Genomic DNA, 20,581 nt, shown 5'->3' on the forward strand with positions numbered 1-20,581 from the left:
CTACCAGTAGAAATGGGCTGCCCTCTTCTTATGGCACATTTTTATATGGGTATATATGTATTTACATGTATTTTTATAACTGCCAAGACAATCTTTTGTCTTAGTTGTTTTCTTGCAGGCATGCTGGAGTGGACTTGTATTTTATAACTCTTGTAAAGTGTACCTTGTATTGATGTTTTTAATGTGCAGGACTGATTAAAATATAAATGTTCAGGCAATGATTAATCTTTCTGCTTTTGGATACTCAGTGAATTTTTACATGGCCACTGTGCTGAGCTGTTTACCTGCTTTTTACTTCCCTGCTGGCAGAGCTGTAAACTTTCCATCCCGAACCTGGTGTATAGCGTTCCTACAGGAGCTCAGGAGGGGTGGATTACTGTAGATTTAAGAGGCAGGATTCCCAAACGCATTCTGCACTCTTCTTGTACGCTGCAAAAACATTTCCAGTCCTTGGCTCTGGCAGAGCTGTTAAGAGTCCAGCAGCCAAACAAAAAAAAATATTGGAGCACTTACGCTCCGGCAGCCCATTTTGAAACACACTGGGGGGAAAAAACCTACTCTTCTTTTTGTAAGCTGCAGCGACATCTTCCCCCTCCACATTTTGTTGCTCTCAGTCTCCCCCAGCCTCATGTATGTGTGCACACACACGTGGATACCTTTTGTTCATGAAATATTAACAATTTGAATGCAGAAGCTTGGAAGAACCCCGTCCATGGAATTTTCAAAAGTTGTCTGAACAAGTGCTGTAAACCTTGCCCTTCATAGTGAGGCAGGATGACAAGAAGAGTTTAACAGCAGCAAAGGCTCAGCCCCAGGGTCAGCACCCTTGGTGAGGCACGGGCAGATGGCTCCGGATGTGCTCTGGCAGCGCTGCAGGGACCCGGGCATTCGCTTCTGTCCAAGTGGAGCTCAGCTCTGAAAAGAGGTTTTCATCAGAGGGGGGGGTTAAATTAGTGAAATCTTGGAAGAAGTAAGGTAGCACCAAAACACTTGGCAAGGGACACAAATTGCAGTTGAAGGTACGCCAGGAATTTCTGTAGACCAGCTGAAAAGGTGAAGTAAACTTGAAGGGAAAGGCAGCGAGTTAGTGAAACTAAAAGTACTGTATCGAACCTCGTTAACAAGAAGGTGAGTTTTTTACTTCCCCACTGACAAGGGACCAAGAGGTCTGTTCTGAGGTGTGGTGTATTCGTTGTGGCCGGTGTCCTGCAGACCTGGAGGAATTCTGCAGAGCTTGTTGTCTGCTGTAGGTAATGATAGCAAAATGCAGGCCCCTAGAGGAGCTGCTGCTTTGAACCTCTTTGAACAGGCAGGATTTAACATTCCTGTGTATGTGTACTGTGACTGTCCAGGTAGGTCACTGGCATTGGAACATAAATAAAATGTTTATTCATTTTCATTCTGTTAGGCTGAACTGAGAATTCAAACACTGATGAACTGTATTGTATTTAAATGTGCCGCCATGGGTTGGTAAGCATCCTGATTTTGTGATGCAGGTGCAGTGTTGTTTGGGCTTGCTGTTTCTTTTCCGCAATCAGTGGGGTCCAAGTTGTCACGTGCTGGAGAATCTTATGTTGATTTTGAATCTTGAGTCTTGCACCAACTTTTAGCAGTTGAAGTGTGAGCTGAACTTTGAAATAATGAAGCTTTTGGGATGCCTTTCTTTAGAGTAGATCCTTTATTGGCTCTGATCTGGAAAACTGTTACTCACTGTTGGGGATGAGGGTTTTTCAGGCATGACTTGGCTGGAGGTGGGGGCACAAAGTAAAGTTTTCACACATTTCCATTATGTTACAGTAAAAATTGTGAGTTTAGATGACATCCTTGGGCTGGAAAACCTTTCTGACATGCTGCATGTTTGAACAGCTACTCTGGTGCACTGGGACTCGTCTGCTTACGTGTTTATGAATATTGCTGTGTGTGCTTGCCCTCATGTGTTCAACTATCACTTTTGATCTCATGTGGAAGTGCCTGTATGCAGCTAAGTAACTTTCTGGTTTTAGTTACTTACCAAAATAGTATTGTTACACAGATACTGCTAATGATGCGTGATAAAATATTTTCATGAACCCGAGCTGCTCCATTTTAGAAAGCGAAACAAAAAACCTCCACTTTTTATTATTCTGGATGTTCCAACTAGGCAGAGCAGTTCCTTCAAGTAGCTTAATGAAGATTTGATGGATTTATTTTGCTCATCTGGAGAGTGCATGGATTACCACTGTCAACATAGGGCATGATAAATGAGGGCTGGGCACTTAGCAATTTGAATTACTTGAGCCAATCAGAGATCGAGAAGTGACTTGATTCGAGAGGTGTTGTGAGAAGAAAATGCTGAGCGCCTTTCAGGATCTCCTGAGGTAGTGGATTGTGATAAAAATCAGTGCCTAGAAACTGATGTTAAATACATTTATGTGTGAGATGGGGATCAAACTGTTGCAGAAGTAGTAGTGGTATTTTTGGTCAAGCTTTGAAGCCTCGCTGGAGGATGTTCTTTGGCCATACGTAAATTACAAGGTTGAGGTGGGATTGCAGGGTGAAGTGCACTGGCCTGGGATTATGTAGGAGGTTGGAGAAGGCGAGAGAATTGCTCTTTTGGGAGTGTAAATCAATAGGAGAAAAAGTCTTTATCTCTGCCGCCTTCTTTTAGCCAAAACAAGAAAAATTGAAGTTCAATCATTGTATTTGTGCACCCTTAGTTTCTTAAGCTTGGTACAAAGGTTTATCTAAAGTCTTGCCGAGAAACTGTTTCCTGGTCCCGTGTGGCTGTGTGCACACTCTGCAACTCTGCCGGCTGAAGAGCTCCAGAGTCAGTGTCATGAGAATCCTCGCTTGCTCTCTGGTGATCTTAAGTTTTGGGTAGAGATGTCCCCTAGTGCATGTCAGTGTTTATGACCAGTACAAAGCACTGTAGATTAATATTTTAGCCACTAGTTTGTCATGTTTTTCTCACCTGTATTTCTGTTTTAACTTCCAGATTTTGGATCTTTGTTTGACTTGGAAAACGATCTCCCTGATGAGCTGATCCCCAATGTCGAGTTGGGCCTTTTAAACAGCGGTGGGAACCTTGTTCCAGATGCAGCTTCCAAACACAAACAACTTTCCGAACTTCTAAGGGGAGGCAGCGGCTCTTCCTTAAACCCAGGAATTGGAAATGTGAACTCCAGTAGCCCTGTGCAGCAGGGAGTTGGTAGTCAAGTTCAGGGGCAGCCGAACAGCGCGAATATCGGTAATCTGGGTGCTATGGGCAAGAGCCCCTTAAACCCGGGAGACTCCTCTGCTTCAGGCCTGGCAAAGCAAGCGGCCAGCACCTCTGGACCTACCACACCTGCGTCACAAACTCTGAACTCTCAAGCACAAAAACAAGTGGGGATGGTGACGAGCAGCCCTGCAACATCACAGACTGGACCTGGGATATGTATGAATACTAATTTCAGTCAGACACACCAGAGCCTTCTCAACAGTAATTCTGGTCACAGTTTAATGAACCAGCCTCAGCAAGGACAAGGGCAGGTAATGAATGGATCTCTTGGGGCAGCTGGAAGAGGAAGGGGAGCAGGAATGCAATATTCTGCCCCTGCCATGCAGGGGAATGCAGGCAGTGTGCTGGCAGAGACTTTAACCCAAGTATCTCCACAGATGGCTGGTCACACCGGGCTGAACACAGCACAGACAGGAGCAATGACTAAAGTATGTATATATCATTTAATATATTCTCTTTATTGCATTTTTTTTTCTTCATACAGGTGTTCAGAAAACATAGTAGAGTCTTGTCTGGCACAGAACTAAAGAAAGCACTTTCCTGAGCCTGTAGTTACCCCTTTCGGTCACCAGTGATACCGTGAAAGCAAGATAGTTGAAACAGTATCTCTCATGTAATCAGAAATGAAAACACTTGTTGAAATACACATCCTTGAAGTTAAAAGTTGAATAGTATCTTAGCAGGGTGAATTAGACGAAAGTCGGATGATCCTGCAGAAAGGAAGCAGGTGATTGCTGCTGTGCAGGATGTCGATTTAGCTGTCAGACAACATCATCTAAAGCAACGTGAAAAGCGTTAGAGAAATCTTTGTAGGCTGAAGGGAGAGGTGTAGCAATGTGTCCTCTCACCAAGGACCCCTGTCAGCAGCCGTGCTGTGTTTTTCAAATATAGAGGAACTGAGCTGAAAAGATGAAGTTTCACCTAGAATGCCAAGCTAATGCAGGCGTGGCAGAAGCGAAAGGGAGAGGCAGCATCTCACAGAGAATTCCGATTCAGTGGCCATTGCAGGTCAGGAGTATGTACACCTGGAAATACCTGCAGTCGTGGGGCACTGCTCTGGTCCCTTCGTCATACAGTCATTGGTTTTTAGTTCTCCCTTTCCCAGGTGTGAGCTTAGAGAAGTGTTGTGATTACTGCTCCACGGGTCTTGCAGTTAGAAAGCAGTGTGCCCCACCTCTTGTCTGTGTTGCTTTGGTCCAGTTCCTTCCTGAAACTTTTGAGTGTAAACTCATCCAGTTCTGATATATAGAAAAAAATAGTTTAATCTTTGATATTTTAAAATCTCTGATTTTTACATCACTAGTCACTATCATTGTAGTTTATTAATTAACATGTAAGCGTTAATTGATCATTGTGTTAGCAATTAGAGGGAAAAAGAAGTTGAACAATGAGGAAATACTGGCATCATTGTGGAGACCTGTATAGCTCGTGTTATTTTTTGAAAATAATGTAGAATGTGTTTTCATGGCACTGACAGACATCCCTTTGCTTAAGGAGGAGTTGCTTGTGGTCTGAGTGAAGGTCATGTGAAAGTGACTCTAGCTGTCTCCGGCCTCTGAATTGGCCACATTTGTTGTGTGGAGAGGATTGCTCTGCACCTAAAGAAATTCAGCTTATCTTTAATTTATTTGAATTTGAAATTTGTGTGGAGAGTGACAAATTCTAATTGTCTGGATTATTTCTATAAACTTACAGTTATTTAAGTTGTTAGGAGTAGATTTTTCCTAGCCATCACATAGTTCTGTGATGAAACTACTTTTTTTTTTTTTTTAACGCGAACTAACTCAAATAAAATTACTGCAAAGCAAAGGGACTTGTGGGGGGCCTTCACCTGATGGCATATGTGTGAACCTGGAGGGGGAGGTTCTGAGATGTCTTGGTTCCTTTCAAACAAGCCACTCCTGGTAAGGAGTAGGCCAGCACTCGGACAAATTCCATCTTTCCAGGGCCTCAGTCTTAGCCCGATGCCAGCTGCGGATGGGATTCCTCAGCTCCAAAAGGCAACCTGGACTTTCTCAGCGTGTGTTCAGAAAGTAAAGCAGAAGTTAATTTGGACAAGGAATATGTTGCTAAAGGATAGTGGAAGTGCCTGTTACGCATGTCGTTTGGTAGTCCCTGTGCGCAGTGCTGTGCTCAGTGCTGGCGATGCGTTGCTAAAGGTGAGAGCAAAATCAGTGCTCTCAGGAATGCTCTATATGAGCTGTTAGGAGACACTGAAAAAGTAAGACTGTATAGTGATGGATCATGAGTGATGGTGGTGCTTCTGTAGAGGTGCTGTCACTGAAGAGAAAACAATTTTGAAGACTTGGCCAACTTTGAAATTAGAAAATTTGGTGTTTTCCAGGGCTCTAGCTCATGTTGAACAAGGTGAAGCCTAAAAGCATTTTGTGGGGGCTTTGTGAAGTTTTTCTTTCTTCATGTTATAATTTTCTCTCTGTAAGACAGTGAACACACTCAATATTTTGTTTCCATTTTGGAACAGATTATTTGTTCCCTGTTTTTTCTCTTGACAAGAAGCATTTTGCATTTTTGCCATTCTCTTTCATAGGCATTTGAGGACGGATGTCCTCTCCCAGCCTCTTCCCATCCCCTGGTTTATTGTCTTAATGGGATTATCACCCGTGATTGTATGTTAGCTTTTTCTCTTAGTGATGCTCCAGCTGTGATGAAAGCTTTTAAGAAAAGAAATGTTTCAGTGAGTTTTTGCTTCCAAAAACCAAAATTTCTGCTGCAGGAAAATGTGGGTTAGTTTGGTTTTTCACCTCCTGTTTCCTGGTGTTTACCATTTAATGTACAAAGCTTAAAAGATTTGAAGAGCAGCAATAAAAGTGGTGAGGCAGCTGATCTCCCTAATAGTGAATGTGCCTAACCTGAATAAACGGCTTAAATTGTTGTTGCCACCGAGCTGGAAGGACTGTGTCAAGACTGGAAGCAAATTGTCTCGGTGGTGACTGTAGCAACATATCCTAAGGGTGTGAAATAAAAAGTCTAGAAGAGCTTTTAAGCAAGATTTTCTCATTGTGTTTAATACAATTGCTGTGCATTGCTGATTAACTTCACGCAGGTATGGCTCAGAAGGCCATTTTTCTCAGTTCTGTGTGTTTATGTGCAGTGGGTTGCATTCGTGACCCTTTATGGTTTGGGACCAGTTTTGTTGGACAAAACCTTGCTTCCCTGATAGCTTGTTCTAATCCTTTTTTAGTAAATGACTAATCAAGGGAAGTTCGTTGCTTTTTCTGTTTCTCTCTTGTGGTATGTTTTTATAAGCATTCTTTCTAGTAAGAGGAAAGAAAAAACAAGAAAAAAATCCAGAATCTGTTCCCTTCACTTTCTCTCCAAAATAATGGGATTCATTTAATCTGGAGTGTCACAAGCCAATATTGTTAATTTTGAGCTGGAATTGCCATTTTAAGGCAGCTCTTGAAGGAATGAGAAGTACGTCAGAAATGAGTGTGGTAACTCGAGCGTATGATGCGTGTGCTTGCAAAAGCTGAAGGTGGCAGATAAACCTCACCTCTAAGCAACTGAAAAGGGAACAAAAAATAACTGATTCTCAATGTCAGAGAGCCATAAGGGGCTGACATTGAGACAAATCTTTTTCCATTGGCAGGGGAAGATTAAAGCAAAAAGCTTTCTCAGTCCATAGCGAGAGTAGCAAAGGATTGCACAGATTTCATCTGATCCTCCAGCAGCTACAGGTTAAATAATCGCTACTGAAGTCATGGTTGGGTTTTCGTGGGAGTACCTGGCATGTTCTTGGTAGCCTAGAATGATTTTGGGAATAGGGAGCAGAGTAGGCCCTGAGAAGGCTTTGTGAGTTAAAGTTACATCAGCTGACTGTAGCAACGGTCTGAATTCTTCCCTGGCCATGATGGAGATTTGTGTATTCGAGATCATTTAGAGCTCTCGCTTTGTGTTTTCATTTGTCTGAGATCTGGATAGCTTTGAGGACACCTCTCTCTGTGCTGCTGTATATATGTGCTCCCTTAACTGCCAGACCCCCTTCCCATAACGCTTCTGCTGCAGTTGTGGCGTTAGGGCCCTGCTCTCTCGGAGGACACTGCAGAGATGGTTGTCTTTTGACTTCATCGAAGTTGTTTTAAGCAGATTTCTTAAAGAGCAGGAGGATTCTTTGAACAGCTATCACTTGGCAGTGATAGAGGAATAGGTCATCTTGTCACAGTAATTTCCAGTAGTAGCAGAATTGTCCTTTTGTGTTGTACGAGGTTTTTGTAAACTCCATTAAATCCAGAAAACATGTTCAAGCCATCTAGAAAATCTCTTTAAATTAGAGTTGTGTGTTAAGATTGGTTGTTGAACACGTTAAGCAGTAGCAAAGCTAAGCAGATGGTCTATTGCTTCCATATCAATGAGCACTTCACTGCAAGCGTGCTCTGTGCCTGATACTTCCCTGTTGCTGTGAGAGCTCGTCTTTGTCAAATGAGGGAGATGGAGCCTCCATACAGTTCAAGTGCCAGCCCCAATGAAGTTGTTTCTGTCAATGGAATGTTACATAGTCTCTTGCTGAGATGCATTCTCTCATCCTCATTCTGCTGTCAAAGCTTGTGGAAAATCAGAAGAAAACTGTGGGACGTTCCCATGGATTTTCTCTTCCTTTTTGCACTCTGTTAAGACTTTCAGGCAGTGATTCGCCTAATTGGTACTTTGGCTCTTTCCCTTGAGAAGTAGTTGTGTCCCACTGAGGCAGGTAGGACCCTGGAGTATTTTCTGTTTCCTGTGTTTCCAAGGTGTAATGGCTCCCTGTGTGATCCTGTCAAAGGAATTACCTGTACTTCAGTACCTTCAGAGCTCTATCACCCAAATAAGGATATTCTGCTCCCCAGCAGAGAGGGACTTGGGAGAGAATTCTGGAGTTGTGCGTGGCTGATGATCTGTGGAAGCTGTTGCTTAGAACCTGCAGTGAAACTGCAGCTTGCTGGAGTTGCTTTCAAAGCTGTTCCTTCTACAGGACTATGAAACCTACCTCAAGGTTAGTTTTCTTTCCTAGAGGTGCAGTTTAATCAGGCATGTTATTGTGCTCTGTATGCCCAATCAAAGGATATAGTTGTTCAGTCAAATCTCTAAGACATCAGGAGAAAATGCTTGTTTATTTTCATACCCAGTTATGAGGATTACAGCATTATTGTTTTTTTGTAAAATGCCTTTTCAAGATTGTAGATTTTAATTAACCTCAGTTTGAAAACTCTAGAAGGATGTATTTGTATTAATATAAGCTAGAACCTGCCTGGCAGGGGGAAACAGATAGCAAAGCTGGTCTGGCTGATGGGTCTTTCATTGTAGTATTTCAGGAGGTTTCCTGTTAGAAATGAGTTTAGACAGAGTTCAAAGTGCTGTGTGCAAGCAGCGAGTTCTTACTTGCGCATTTTTGTATTTGACTAGAAGTTGGTACAAGTAGTAGGCTTGACACCAAAATCTTACAGGTCAAAAGTATCCCTAACTCTGCAAAAATAGACCCGATACGCTGGATTTCTGCATATGAAATCAGAGCAATTTTTCCCGTATTGGTGCAATTAATTTGAATGGTGTGTGTTTTCAACTTTGTTTTAGCCAAAACAGCTACATGGCAGTGGGTGTTACAGTAGAAGCTTTAGGTTAAAGAGGAGAAGGAGCTCTTCCCAGATGTGAACTTCAGAAAATAGTAGAACTGTATTTTATCTCTACCAAGAGAATAACCAGTTGTCTCATTATTTTTTTTATTGTTGAGCTATAAAAAAGCTGGGTTCTGCTATGTGTTGTTTCCAGGCTACATATGTTTATAATATGTGTGCCTTTGACAGCAACATTCACAGTTTTGCTCCCTGATGTTCTGAGTGGTGTTTTGGTGTTGGACATTAATCCTGGGTAAATGTAATGAGATAATGAGTTATGTTTATAGAGCAAGAATTCCACTACAAGACTTCAGTTGTGTACGTAGTTCTGTTACTTCACATGGTGTTTGGAGGATTCTGTTGCGAGAAAAATTTGTGATGAGAATAAAAGAAGCAAACACAGATTACCCAGCTGATATGCAAGGTACCAGATTGAGCTACACTTACTGATTGTGAATTAAGTCAGCTGGAGATGTTCTCATTCCTTTGCAACTCTGTTTGTTTTAGCAAACTGCTGGTGCTGTTTGTTGCTCGGGTGACTCTCAATCTGGCTGAATCTACCTGGATTGTTTTAACGTGACTCGGAGTTAATTTGCTTTAAGTTGTCTGTCCTAGGCTGCCAAGCTGTCTGTCTCCTAGCAGACCCTGCCTCTGGCAAGCGCAAGCAGCCAGGCCAAACCCCACTAAAGTCTGCAACACTATAGCTTGGTTCTCCATTGAATAACTATCACCAAACCAGCATTTTTACTAAGAAAAGACATACGTGCTTTGATAATAATACAAACGGAAGAGGGATATAAATACATAGAAACTCATAACGGCAAAACTCACTGACTTGTAAAATGAAAATATCTGTAAGGCAGTTTTGTTTTGAAACATGACCATGCGAAATGTTGTTCCACAGATGAGTTTGCTCTGATCTGTCGAAGAGATATGGTGACTTAAAAAGCTCGCTTACCACAACTGTTACTCTGACCCTGAAATTGAGTTGTTTCCTATTTCTAGCAGATGAGTTAAATTCCATTTGCAGTTGTGCAGTGTCATTGAAGGTCTTTGATGCGAGAGACGCTTGGCTCCTCTGCTTGTGCTTTAGCAGGAATCGGGGTTCAGTGTGGCTCTGGTGCTGCAAGGAGCAGTCAGCCTTCATGGGAGCAAACCACAGCTTGGTTTCCCCTCCTTCTGCCGCCTCCTCCGGCATTTTAAAAGCCTGTCTCTGTTACCTTGCAGTGGCTTATGACCCAGCTAACAAAAATGAAATGTTTATGATCTCTTTTCAGAGCAGGATTGTGCCGTTATCTTCTGCTGTAGTTGCATGACAGAAGATTTTTGTCACTGACTCTGAATCATATTGGTTACTGTCTTGCAACTCTTCAATTTCTGTTGTTGGGATGGGGTTTATTTCCGAGTAGTGTACCTAAAAGAAGATTTTGGAAGTGAACCTGATGGATCCACCAGTTCTGTTGGAAGCCACAGATTAAAAGCAACATTGCCAGGGTTGTTGTAGAAGGTTCATTAAAATAACAAAATACACTTCCCAGTCCTTCCTGACAGAGGTAACTGAAATGATATCTTTCTAGCTTTTAGACTTTTTGCATATCTTCCTGCTTGTGTTGGTAGTTTGGGTTTTTAATGAGCAGGTGAAAAATGACTCATGTTGAGAGGGAGCAAAGGCTGCCAACCTAGATTTTGGTGTATAGAAGTTACAAAATGCCTGATTGCTTCAGTCAGAAGGAAATGTCTTTGTTGTAGTCATTTTCCTCCCAGAGTGGTCATGCGCATGGGTACTATTGCATGGAAGCCTTTCTGATAAGGCCTCTCTGCAGGTCTCAAAATTTCTCCTTGCTTAAAAGATAAACTTTAGTATTTGTACTTAACAGTGAGTTGTGATTATATTGGGAATCCTGTAGTTGCATGTACTTACGATAATGTGTCAGAACACCTGGCATTGTGGTCTGAAAACTCGGTGCTGGCGGTCTGTTTTCTGAGAAAAAAAGGCAATGCAGGAAACTTGGAAGATTACGCATAGCATGATATACTTTGTCAGCCTAGCTAAGAAACAATCGGGAACGGAGAAGCTGCAAGGGGAGGCGATTCACCATCTGCTCTACTGTCAGACACAAACCCAACATCGTGTTTGCAAGTTGCACTTTGGAATTTTGAAATCCCCTCACTCAGCCAGGGGCTTGAAGTTTCCATGCAGGAGGCTACGCAGAGCATGCCTGAGTCTGTCTGGTAGCACGCAGGCTGTTTTTAACCTTTTTTAGGAAGATTAACTTTTAAACTAGAAAACTTCTTTCAATGCATGGTTTACTCGGCATCTCAACACCAAAACAAGACAACCCAATTTAATTTTTAGTGTCACAGTTGCTTGTTTGCTGTGCAGGGCTGAGAATAAGTAATGGCAGAATAAAATAGCTTTTTCCTTTCTTCTTGTGAGTGTTCAGAGGAAATACCTGTTTTTTCTTGTCTGGAAGCCCAAGTCCATTTGTGTTTGGTGTCAGTAGACAGTTTGCTGCTCTTTTGTTTATCAGCCATGAGCAGCACATGCTTGTTGCTCCTCCTCACCATCTTAGTATACAGCATTTTCCCCAGAAGTCTCTGTGGCTGGGGAGGGATGTGGCATGTGAAGCGTATTGTTTGTATTTTAACTCAATTAAAGCAGCAGCTTTAATTTGAAGGCCAGAAATACTTTGTAGAATCAAGGTTTAGAGGAATGAGGACTTCAGATTATTTTTGCTACAAGAACCACCTACCAGTAGTGTCTGGAAGTGTTAATACGTGCACGTTCTGAAGATGCTGAAGCCCCACAGTGAGTGTCCTACCTATTGGTGTGCGTACATATGAATTTGCTTGAGGCTCAGCAAATAAGCAGCTCCCTGTGCCATGAGAGGGATTCAGTAGTGCCTTTGTTTGGGGTGAATCATAACGAAAATACGGCATGTTAAATATAGGGACGTCCTTGCCAAAAGGAGACATCTATGAAATAGCCTTTTAGAAGAGAGCAGTAACTGGCTTATTGAGCAGCATGAGAGATGCTGCTGGTGCGGTGTGGAAAGGTTTTGTGTTCTCAGAGTGGCTGCAGCGTAATGCGGTCCTGTCTGCATGGCGTGCTTTTTAAAAAGGGGATTTCTAAAACCAAACAAACAGAAAACAAGCGCCCTTTGAAACTCTTGGCAAATTAACTAAACTGCCTTTGCCATGGGACGATCTTTGTACCCTGGAAATGGAGAAGTGTTGGAACACAACGAGTCGAAAGTGGAATTTCACTGTTGGAATGGCTGCATTTGCTTCCTCAGTCGATGCCGGGCACTGTGGATTCGAGTGTGTTTCTGGATAGCACGATGTGGGGGCTGCATTCAGTGGGCAGTGTCCGAGTGCAGCCCTGGTCTGTTCCCACTGTCTGTTTCAAGCATGTGTTTAGTGACACACAAATTGGATCTTACCTGGTGTAAAAACCTGTTGACAAGTGTCTTTGTAGCTTCATGTGTGAATTGTTCACTCTTCGAGGACAGCACATGTTTGCAGAAAGACTGAAGTTTTAAAGGTAGCTCTTTGAGTCAGGATGGTGTTTCAAAATAAACATATTTGGTGTTTAAAAATTATTTCAACAGTGTAAATTATTTATAGTCACATTTCTCCTTCATTATTGTTAGCGTTGGGCTATAATATTTGTGCTAAGTGGTTGTTTTGAGTAAACTATATTGATTTTTTTTTTCTTTTACTGTATTTAACATACCCTGTAGTGTAAATTTGTTCCTCAGCTATTTGATTTTCTTTTTTCTCTTCTCTGCTTCTGGATTGAAATAATTTTTTTCAAAGCATGGTCTCTCCCTTTGGTGTGTCCGCTCCTCCTTTAGGATTCCTGTCTGCCCCTCTAAAGAAAGGAAACAGAATTCCTCTTTTCAAGGTGTTTTTGAGACGTCCTTTCTCTTGCAGTTACTCTGTAGTGGTGCTGTTGCCTTTTCCCCACCTTTATATATCACAGCGGTTGCATGATAATCTCTTTGGCCAGCTTCTGGGAGAGAAATGGGAAAGAATCTCTTAAATAATGTTACCAAAGCAGTTCATAGTACTAGATTTTTGAAGTATGATGTGCTCTGCTTTTACCTGGCTGTCTCCAGCCAACTACAGGAACTCCAGAGCTGCTGGCAGACACATCCATAAACCCTTTTCTGTGTCCTGTCAGGTACATTGTGAAAGGCTGCAAGTAAAGGAAGAGGCATGGAGGTTGTGTTGAGGATAGAAGCCTGCATTGAGCTCAGTGATGGTGAAGCTGTAGGAATTGAGGGAGGGCAGGAACATCTGAGTCAAATTCCTTCATTATAGAATTCTCTTTTGATGTGACTATAAATGTATTTTAGTACTCGCTGATGCTGCTTTTGGAAAGAACACCTGAAGATTTTGGCCTGTGAATATACAGTCAGGGATCAGTAGAGGTGTATCTTAATTGAATTTGAGACTTTCAAAACCCTCTTTTAAAGTGTTGTTGAGTTGCTGTTGATGTCAAAGCTAGATTTTCTTGGTGAAAGAAACCTTTGAAACGGCTTTAGTTAATTTTGTGATTCTGGTTAACTTTCTGTCCTTCTGTGGCAGGAATAGTTCTTGTTTATCTGAGAAGGCAGGTTTTTCTGCTTGGCACTCAGAAAAGCTTTGAAGCAATTGGAAACATTAATCAGTTGAGGCTAATTACCCATTAATGCTGTGAAGTTTGTTTGCAGAGGTGACACTCATTACAAAGTAAGACTTCTGAGCTTTATTTTTGATTCCTAAGTACAGCAGTGATGCTCAGTGCAGAAATGGCTCTGATTCCTCCTGTAGTGTGCTCTGTTGTAACGGCACTCAGGCTTGTGCAGAATTTTGGAGATATTTTCTTTTTTTAGACACACGTGTATATATATATATACACACACAGTGCAAGCATATAGTTATTTCATTCTGTTATTTCTCCTGGAATAAGTTAATTTCTAATTCAATGTATTAAAAGATTTACTCTCTGTGTAGTCAGTCATTCGTAAATATTGTTTTCCCACAATTGCATTTCAGTAATTATGCAGGAACATTTGTACGTTTTTTTCAAGTGGTAGTGTTGCCTTGGAATACTTAAATTTGTCTTTGACCTCTTGGTGGAGAATTTTCAATCTTATTACAAGTGGTAATAAACCTCCTGACTTCCTCTTAATGGGATTTTAAAAATTTTATTTCTAGCTTTCCCAACTCTTTCGTCCTGTAATAAAGGATGAAGTAAATTAGAGTTATTCCTGGGCACTGGAGGATTTTCCTTTGACTTAGTTTATTACGGAAGGGTGAGACAGCCTAAACACCTTGTGAATCTATGCGATAGGCTTTTGTTACAGTGATTTCCTTACAAAGTGAGGATGGTGGAGACATTCAGCACGCGATGGGCTTGCTCTGGGCTGCTGGCCCGATCACAATTTAATTCTCAAAATGGATTCTTGACGTGTTCCTCTTTTTTAAGGCATTCTTGTTACTCACTGACTTTAAAAGTGAGCGTTTTTGAGTTAGTATTTCTGTCAAGCTGCCAAATTCGCAGACCGGTTTGGGTGAGCAGCTCTCACCTCGGCTGAGGCAGCGGGATTGCCACCATTCCTGCACTGACACCAAATTCACTATTTTTGGTAACACCGCTGGCTTTCTGCCATAAGATGATTAATCTTTTCCTTGCTTCTCCATCTGTCCTTCTGGCATATGCATTCTGAGCACCGTGACTTTCTTTTGGAACCCATTCCTATAGGATGAAATAGTAATTAGCAGAGACTTACTTCTTTTTTGTCAGTAAACAGATACAAGGGGATGCCAACATAGTAAAGAAAGCATGTCTTTCCTACCTCAGAAATGAATGTGAGTTTCTAGTGGACCTGTCTCTTAGACTGCTCAGAGAGCCCTAATCGCTTGGGTGGACCTTGCTTTGTGTCAGAGATTTGTGTTTCATACCAGAGGTAGATAAGAGTCCAAAGTTCGAAGTCCTCGGTGTGTGCCTGGCTGGAACACTGCTCTTTGGTATGGAGTGGTGATGGGAGTTGTGGCAGTAGCTCATGGGGCCTGAGGAGAGCCGGACTCTGGGTGACTGCTGCTGGATTGCAGTAGATCTGGAACTCGTGTGGGGACCAGTGGTGAGGTGGTGCAGATGGCAAAGCGTAGGTCTCTGTGTCTCATGAAGTTACTGCTCTGGGAAGCAGAATTAACACTTTTGAAAGCAGTCCTGTCCTGTCTCCCTGTTGCTGGCTACCTGTGTTAATAGCAGCTGAATTGTCTAGATCTGAATGTGCAATGTTCCTCCATTGCTTGGAGCCGATCTGCTCTTGCACTCACAGCACTGTGTGCTTCATTGATAACTTCTGAGCAGCTGGGACACCTCAATGCTCCATTTCCTTGTCTTTAGAGAAAGACAAGAAAGATCAAAAGGAAGAAAGTTAACATTATTTATGCCAAGCAAGGTGACACTCTTCTCAGTAGTGAAAACATTGCAGTGGATGGGAAGGGAGAAGGGAGTCAAAATACCAGTCTTTGAGTTGCATGTGGAAAGCCCAGATCTGAAGTAGGTGCAGTGATTTGATGACAAGGGATTTGAAGGCTCAGTCCAGTGTAATGGAGTATTAAGTGACTGGTTTTGGTGAGGCCCTTAAAAGATAAAAAGAAAGGGTGCATGGGATTGCGTGACGTGGTGACAGTGAGCAGAGAGCTTCTGGATCATCCCTGTCCCATAGTGACTCATGACAGTGGCACTTGGAGGCAGGAGCAACGTGCTGTTTCTGTATACCCAGTCATGCCAAACCCAAAGGATCCTGTTGGATCTGTGGGTTGTACTGGGAAGAGCAGAATTTCCAGTTCATGCCAGCTTGCACTCTAAAAAAAGAGAGAAAAGTGTCCCTAGCATATCAGTGATGCCATAGGGGATTTTGGATGAAGCATGTGAGATGCTGAGTAGCAGTGGCTCTGGAAGAGCTGGTTTATTTATGTGCAGTTGCTCTGTGCTATTGATTATGGTATAACCCGAAAGTGCAGCTTGGGTGTTCAGAAAACTGAATCATGGTTTATAGGTAGCTTGTGAGAGGTGGAACTAGCTCTTATCTCTTCAGCATTTAGCATGTTGTGTCACACTGGGTTGTTCAGTAGTACAGCAGGAGGAAGTATGGGGAATGTCCTTCCTTGCAAATACAAGGGATTTAGGAGAAAGCAGTAGTGAGTGGCAGTGGTGTCTCACTGGAGTGATTTATCTTGTTGAACAAGCAAGCTCTCAGGTATACAGCTCTTCAACAGTGTTTTTAGTTTGTGAAGATCTGGCTTTTCATCAAAACAGATTGTATCTAGGATGTCGCTGCTTGCTCTCTTTCCTTAATTGACACGTGTATTCTGTTCTCTGAAATAATTGAAATTATTAAGCTGAGGCTCACAGCTAAATTGATTTTAGGTATTGTAACATAGCCCAAGTCCAGGATAATATGAGGCCATCCTTGTGTCTTCCTCCTGTAGCTGTTCTGTCAGATTCAGGGGTGTGAGGACAGTTTGGTGGGAAAAAAAGGCTCTGGTCTTCCTCTTTTTTCTTCTGCCAAAACAGACCTGGGAGTAGCACAGCTGGTGGATTTTCTGTGTATCATCACACTGCTGCTGTATAGGCTGTAGTTCTTCACAGCACCCCTCCCCAAGGGTCCTGTGAGCCGTTTCTGATTGTGCTTTCAGCTCCCTCCTTTGCCCTCAGATAATCTTTCTGAGGTGCTGACAGGACATAACTGGCAATGGGGGTGGCTCATGCAGAACTCTGGATGCAGCAGCTGCTGCCGAACACAGTGGGTATGGCAGAACTCTCTGTGCCTGTTCTTGCTGGAGATGTTAATCTGAATACCATAATCTACCTGTCCATCTCTCTGCTTAGCAGTCAGAAGGGCTGAATTACCTGTGAGGCCTTTATCAAGAATGGGTCAAACTGTCCAGTGATTTCCAAAATGTTTAGAGGGAAATTGGGTTGAGGAAGTGGGGGGAGATGGGACACTGATTGTTACAACACTATAGCTTAGGCCTAGATTGCTTGGATCCCTAGCTAACAACATCACTGTTTTTGTGATCCTGCAATAGGTGTCAGTCTGAAGAGGCAACTTAATTGTTGGTGGATTAAATGAATGAATGAAATTGTCTGGCAGTCTGCTCTGATCTCTTGTCGTTAGATGAGCAGTCGTCTGAAGCTGCACTTGGCCACACTCAGGCTGATGCAGTTCTGCAGCGCAGAGGAGGATGCAGCAGTGTGGTGGCTCTCGCCTCTTTTTTCCTTGGCATTGGTTCTTGTCCCTGGGTTTGGTTAATGGATTTGGCAGCTTGGTCAAGGTCTTCGACCATCTTTGCATGCTGAAATAACTTTTCCTTCTCACCTTTCTGTGTTATTTCTAGATAAGCAGAAGGGAACTTCCAATTCCCTTTCTGTTACTAGGTTGTGTTTTATGAAGAATTGAGGACGTGAAAATTAACAGTGATGTAAAGTCAGACACAGTACCTCTGATGACAGGCCTTGTGGCTGTAGTTAATTAATTCCTGTTGATGAGTAGAAGTGCACACTGTTTAGATAGATTGATAAAATCTTAATTTCAGTGGTATTTGGTCAGTTATATATTTGTTTTCCTTATTTTTACTTTGAAGCTACAAGGCTTCAGCTCTCGCCTGTTGCTGTGTCTTTGCTAAAGAGAAAATGTGTTAACACCTTTCTATTCCTAGAATTGGTACTTCAGGATAACTTCAGTCCTTGCCTTAATAAGATAATCAAATCAGTAAGCTTAAATACTAAGCTAAATAAATTAGGCTCTTAAGTTGCAATTAGACCAATTGTTGTAGGTGTGCCTTTTTGTCCTTAGAACGGCTCTTGGGGCCCCTCTGAATCCCACCGTTTGTACGTGTCATTCATGAAGAACTAATAGAGCATAATCGTCATCATTACAAGAGCATTCACATCAAGCCAAATGCATAAAGAAGTTGCTTCACACTCACCTCCTCTCCTTTTCATATCTTCTGTGGTCACACTGAGAGCTCGGATTTGGTGTTCAAGCACTTTGCAGATTCACAGCTTCCAGAGTACAGCCACACTTACTGAGCTTGCCTGCTTCCTTCCTTTATACAGCTGTTTTCTAGTTAAATATCCAATAGGTACTGAATTGAATATTAACAATAATTATTTTTAGAGTACAGGGCTGGTTCATAATCGGATTATTTCAGCCAAGCTTATTTTCCACTGAACCCATGCTGCTTTGAGTTTTCTGACTTTCATACCAACCTTCCCCTGGTTTTCCTGCTGCCACGCTAGCCCACATCTGGCGATACTGTTTTGAGTACTTGGCCAGAATAATCTCCTGTTATTCTTGTATAGAGGAGTCAGCCCTTCAGAACTTAACGAAGATCAACATCTAACTTGGAGACAAAATTTTATTTCTTTTTCTTCTGGACTAAATTTCTGGACCAACTAATTTTAAAAAAAACTGTATAGCATTAACCCTAGTGGTGATGCAAGATACAAAAGCAGGAGTTGTGTCAGGGGTAGGTGCTGCTCCCTGGCTTGTGCCTGCGAATGAGGATGCTTTCCCTCTTGCCAGAAAACTGGTAGTGAACTCAGTCTGTCCTGCCAGACCTTTTGTCAGGTTTAGAAACCCTGGAGTGAAAGGTGGGTAGGGGCAGCAGAGGAGAGCAGTTTTCCAAGTGAAAATGGGTAGCAGGGAGCAGAACTGTATTCAGCTCTGTGGCTTCTGACTGCATCTTGGAGGGGAAGCTAAAAAAGGGATTGTGAATAGGAAATTACGTGCTTGTTAACAGTGAGTGGGTTTTGCAGCATGTTGTATTGGTTGCGTGGCCTGGGCGCCTTGGAGCCATCCATGGTCATGGAGTAACTCTGAACAAGAGAGCTGGCTGTAGGGATAGTGGTGAAGGGATAGTTTATAAAAACTTGTAGTAGGAGGGAAGGGCAGGATTGATTTGTGGCTTAGATGCTTGATGTACAAAAAGGGAGTAGCTCCTTGATGCTGGGGAGTAGGGCGAAGTACTGTGGTGTGGCAGCAATGATAAGGGAGGAAAAGAATTGACTTTAAAACCAGAAGAAGTGGCATAGTATGAAGATCATGTCTGGTCCTAAGGTGTCTTTTATGTTAGGATGGTGAACTTCTTGTTTCTCTCATATCAAGTTTGAGTTGCATCATCAGGGGAGGTGTGTTGATTTGGTCACAGACTTGGTCTATAATATCCATGGAACTCCGGGAACTGGAGGGATAGAATTGCAGTTCTGCTCTGGAAATAGCCATAAAGCAAACCAGAGAGAAGTTCCTCCCACACCTGCTGCTCAAAACACTGCAGTGTGAGGTGTCTCGTGTAGTCTGCATCAGCTAAACAAAGGTTTTAAGTTTGGGGTTTTTCAGCTTGGAAGTTTGTATGCTCCTTGGCTTGTGAGAGTAGAGTGAAACACCCTATTTCCTACACTCAGTAATGGATTCCAGTATCTTAGCAAGTTGCCATAGTGATAAAAAGAGGAACAGAATCTGCTAGTCTTTCTAGGGTAGTGGAATTATTAAATTAAAGGCATCTTTTCCATTAAAGGAGAGTGGCATTATCATATTTCTGAGAAGAACTGTTTTAGAGTAGAAGTAATGTGTTTAAGCCAGTGTCATGTATGAATCACATGTCTTCAGGCAGTCCCAGCCCTGGCTTGTGGTTCTGCACTAGGGCAGTTCCTAGCACCCCTGCATCGTCCCCAGTGCAGCTGATAGAATGGCTGCCCAGAAAGCACCTTGCTTATGGAAAAGTCTGCTTCCCTTCGTCAGAAATCATGGTTGTGACCACAAAGAACTGGGTAAGAAGCAAGAGTTGCACAAAATTTTACCATGGAAACACCAGCATAAAATGGGAGCTGCTGGAGGGTAAGGTGGGGTGAAAGGAGCCAGTTAGGGATGGGGCAGCGTGAAGAACGTGGCCTGTAGAAACAGGTGGGTGCATCAGGTAGAGAAGAAAGAAAATGAACTGACAATTGAATGAACTGGTAGAAAAGGCAAGAGGGTAGGGAGTATCCTTAAGCTTAGAACAAAATGGGAGTGACCTGCAACATAACCCAGGTTTTCGGAGAGAACGCTACTGCACTAATATAGAATCATTAGGTTGGAGAAGACCTTAGAGATCATCAACTCCAATCATATGTGTCTACTACTAAATCATGTCCCCAGACACCTCATCTATGGACCCTTTAAACACCTCCAGGGATGGGGACTCAACCACTTCCCTGGGCAGCCTCTGCCAGTGCTTGAGAACCTTCTATGTGTAGAAATTTTTCCTGATGTCCAATCTAAACTTCCCCTGGTGCAGCTTGAGGCCACTCCCTCTCATCCTATCATCTATCACTTGGGAGAAGAGCCCAGCACCCACCTCTCTGCAACATCCTTTTAGGTAGTTGTAGACAGTGATAAAGTCTCCCCACAGCCTCCGCTTCTCCAGGCTAAACAACGCCAGTTCCCTCAGCCGTTCCTTGTAAGGCTTGTGTTCCAGCCCCCTCACCAGTTTCGTTGCTCTTCTCTGGACGCACTTGAGGACCTCAGTGTGTTTCTTGTAGTGAGGGGCCCAGAACTGAACCCAGGATTCGAGTTGCAGCCTCACCAGTGCAGAGCATAGGGAGAGAATCACTGCCCTGGTCCTGCTGGCCACACAGTTTCTGATACAAGAAGCTTGAGTAGCCCCGTGG

General features: G+C 42.8%; 1 protein-coding gene across 5 annotated transcripts in view; it reads left to right on the plus strand.

Annotated features, from left to right (window-relative positions):
• The window catches only part of CREBBP (CREB binding protein), a 90,725-nt gene that overhangs the window by 11,032 nt on the left and 59,112 nt on the right, over positions 1-20,581 (plus strand). For 4 of the 5 annotated variants that reach the window (XM_069870023.1, XM_069870028.1, XM_069870024.1 and 1 more), the window contains exon 2: positions 2,975-3,687. In XM_069870023.1, the coding sequence (XP_069726124.1) occupies positions 2,975-3,687 (713 nt within the window). The remainder of the gene's footprint in view (positions 1-2,974; positions 3,688-20,581) is intronic. The other variant, XM_069870027.1, reaches the window with a different exon arrangement.

This window comes from Phaenicophaeus curvirostris, chromosome 16 (genome assembly GCF_032191515.1).
Source record: "Phaenicophaeus curvirostris isolate KB17595 chromosome 16, BPBGC_Pcur_1.0, whole genome shotgun sequence".
Classification (NCBI taxonomy): domain Eukaryota; kingdom Metazoa; phylum Chordata; class Aves; order Cuculiformes; family Cuculidae; genus Phaenicophaeus; species Phaenicophaeus curvirostris.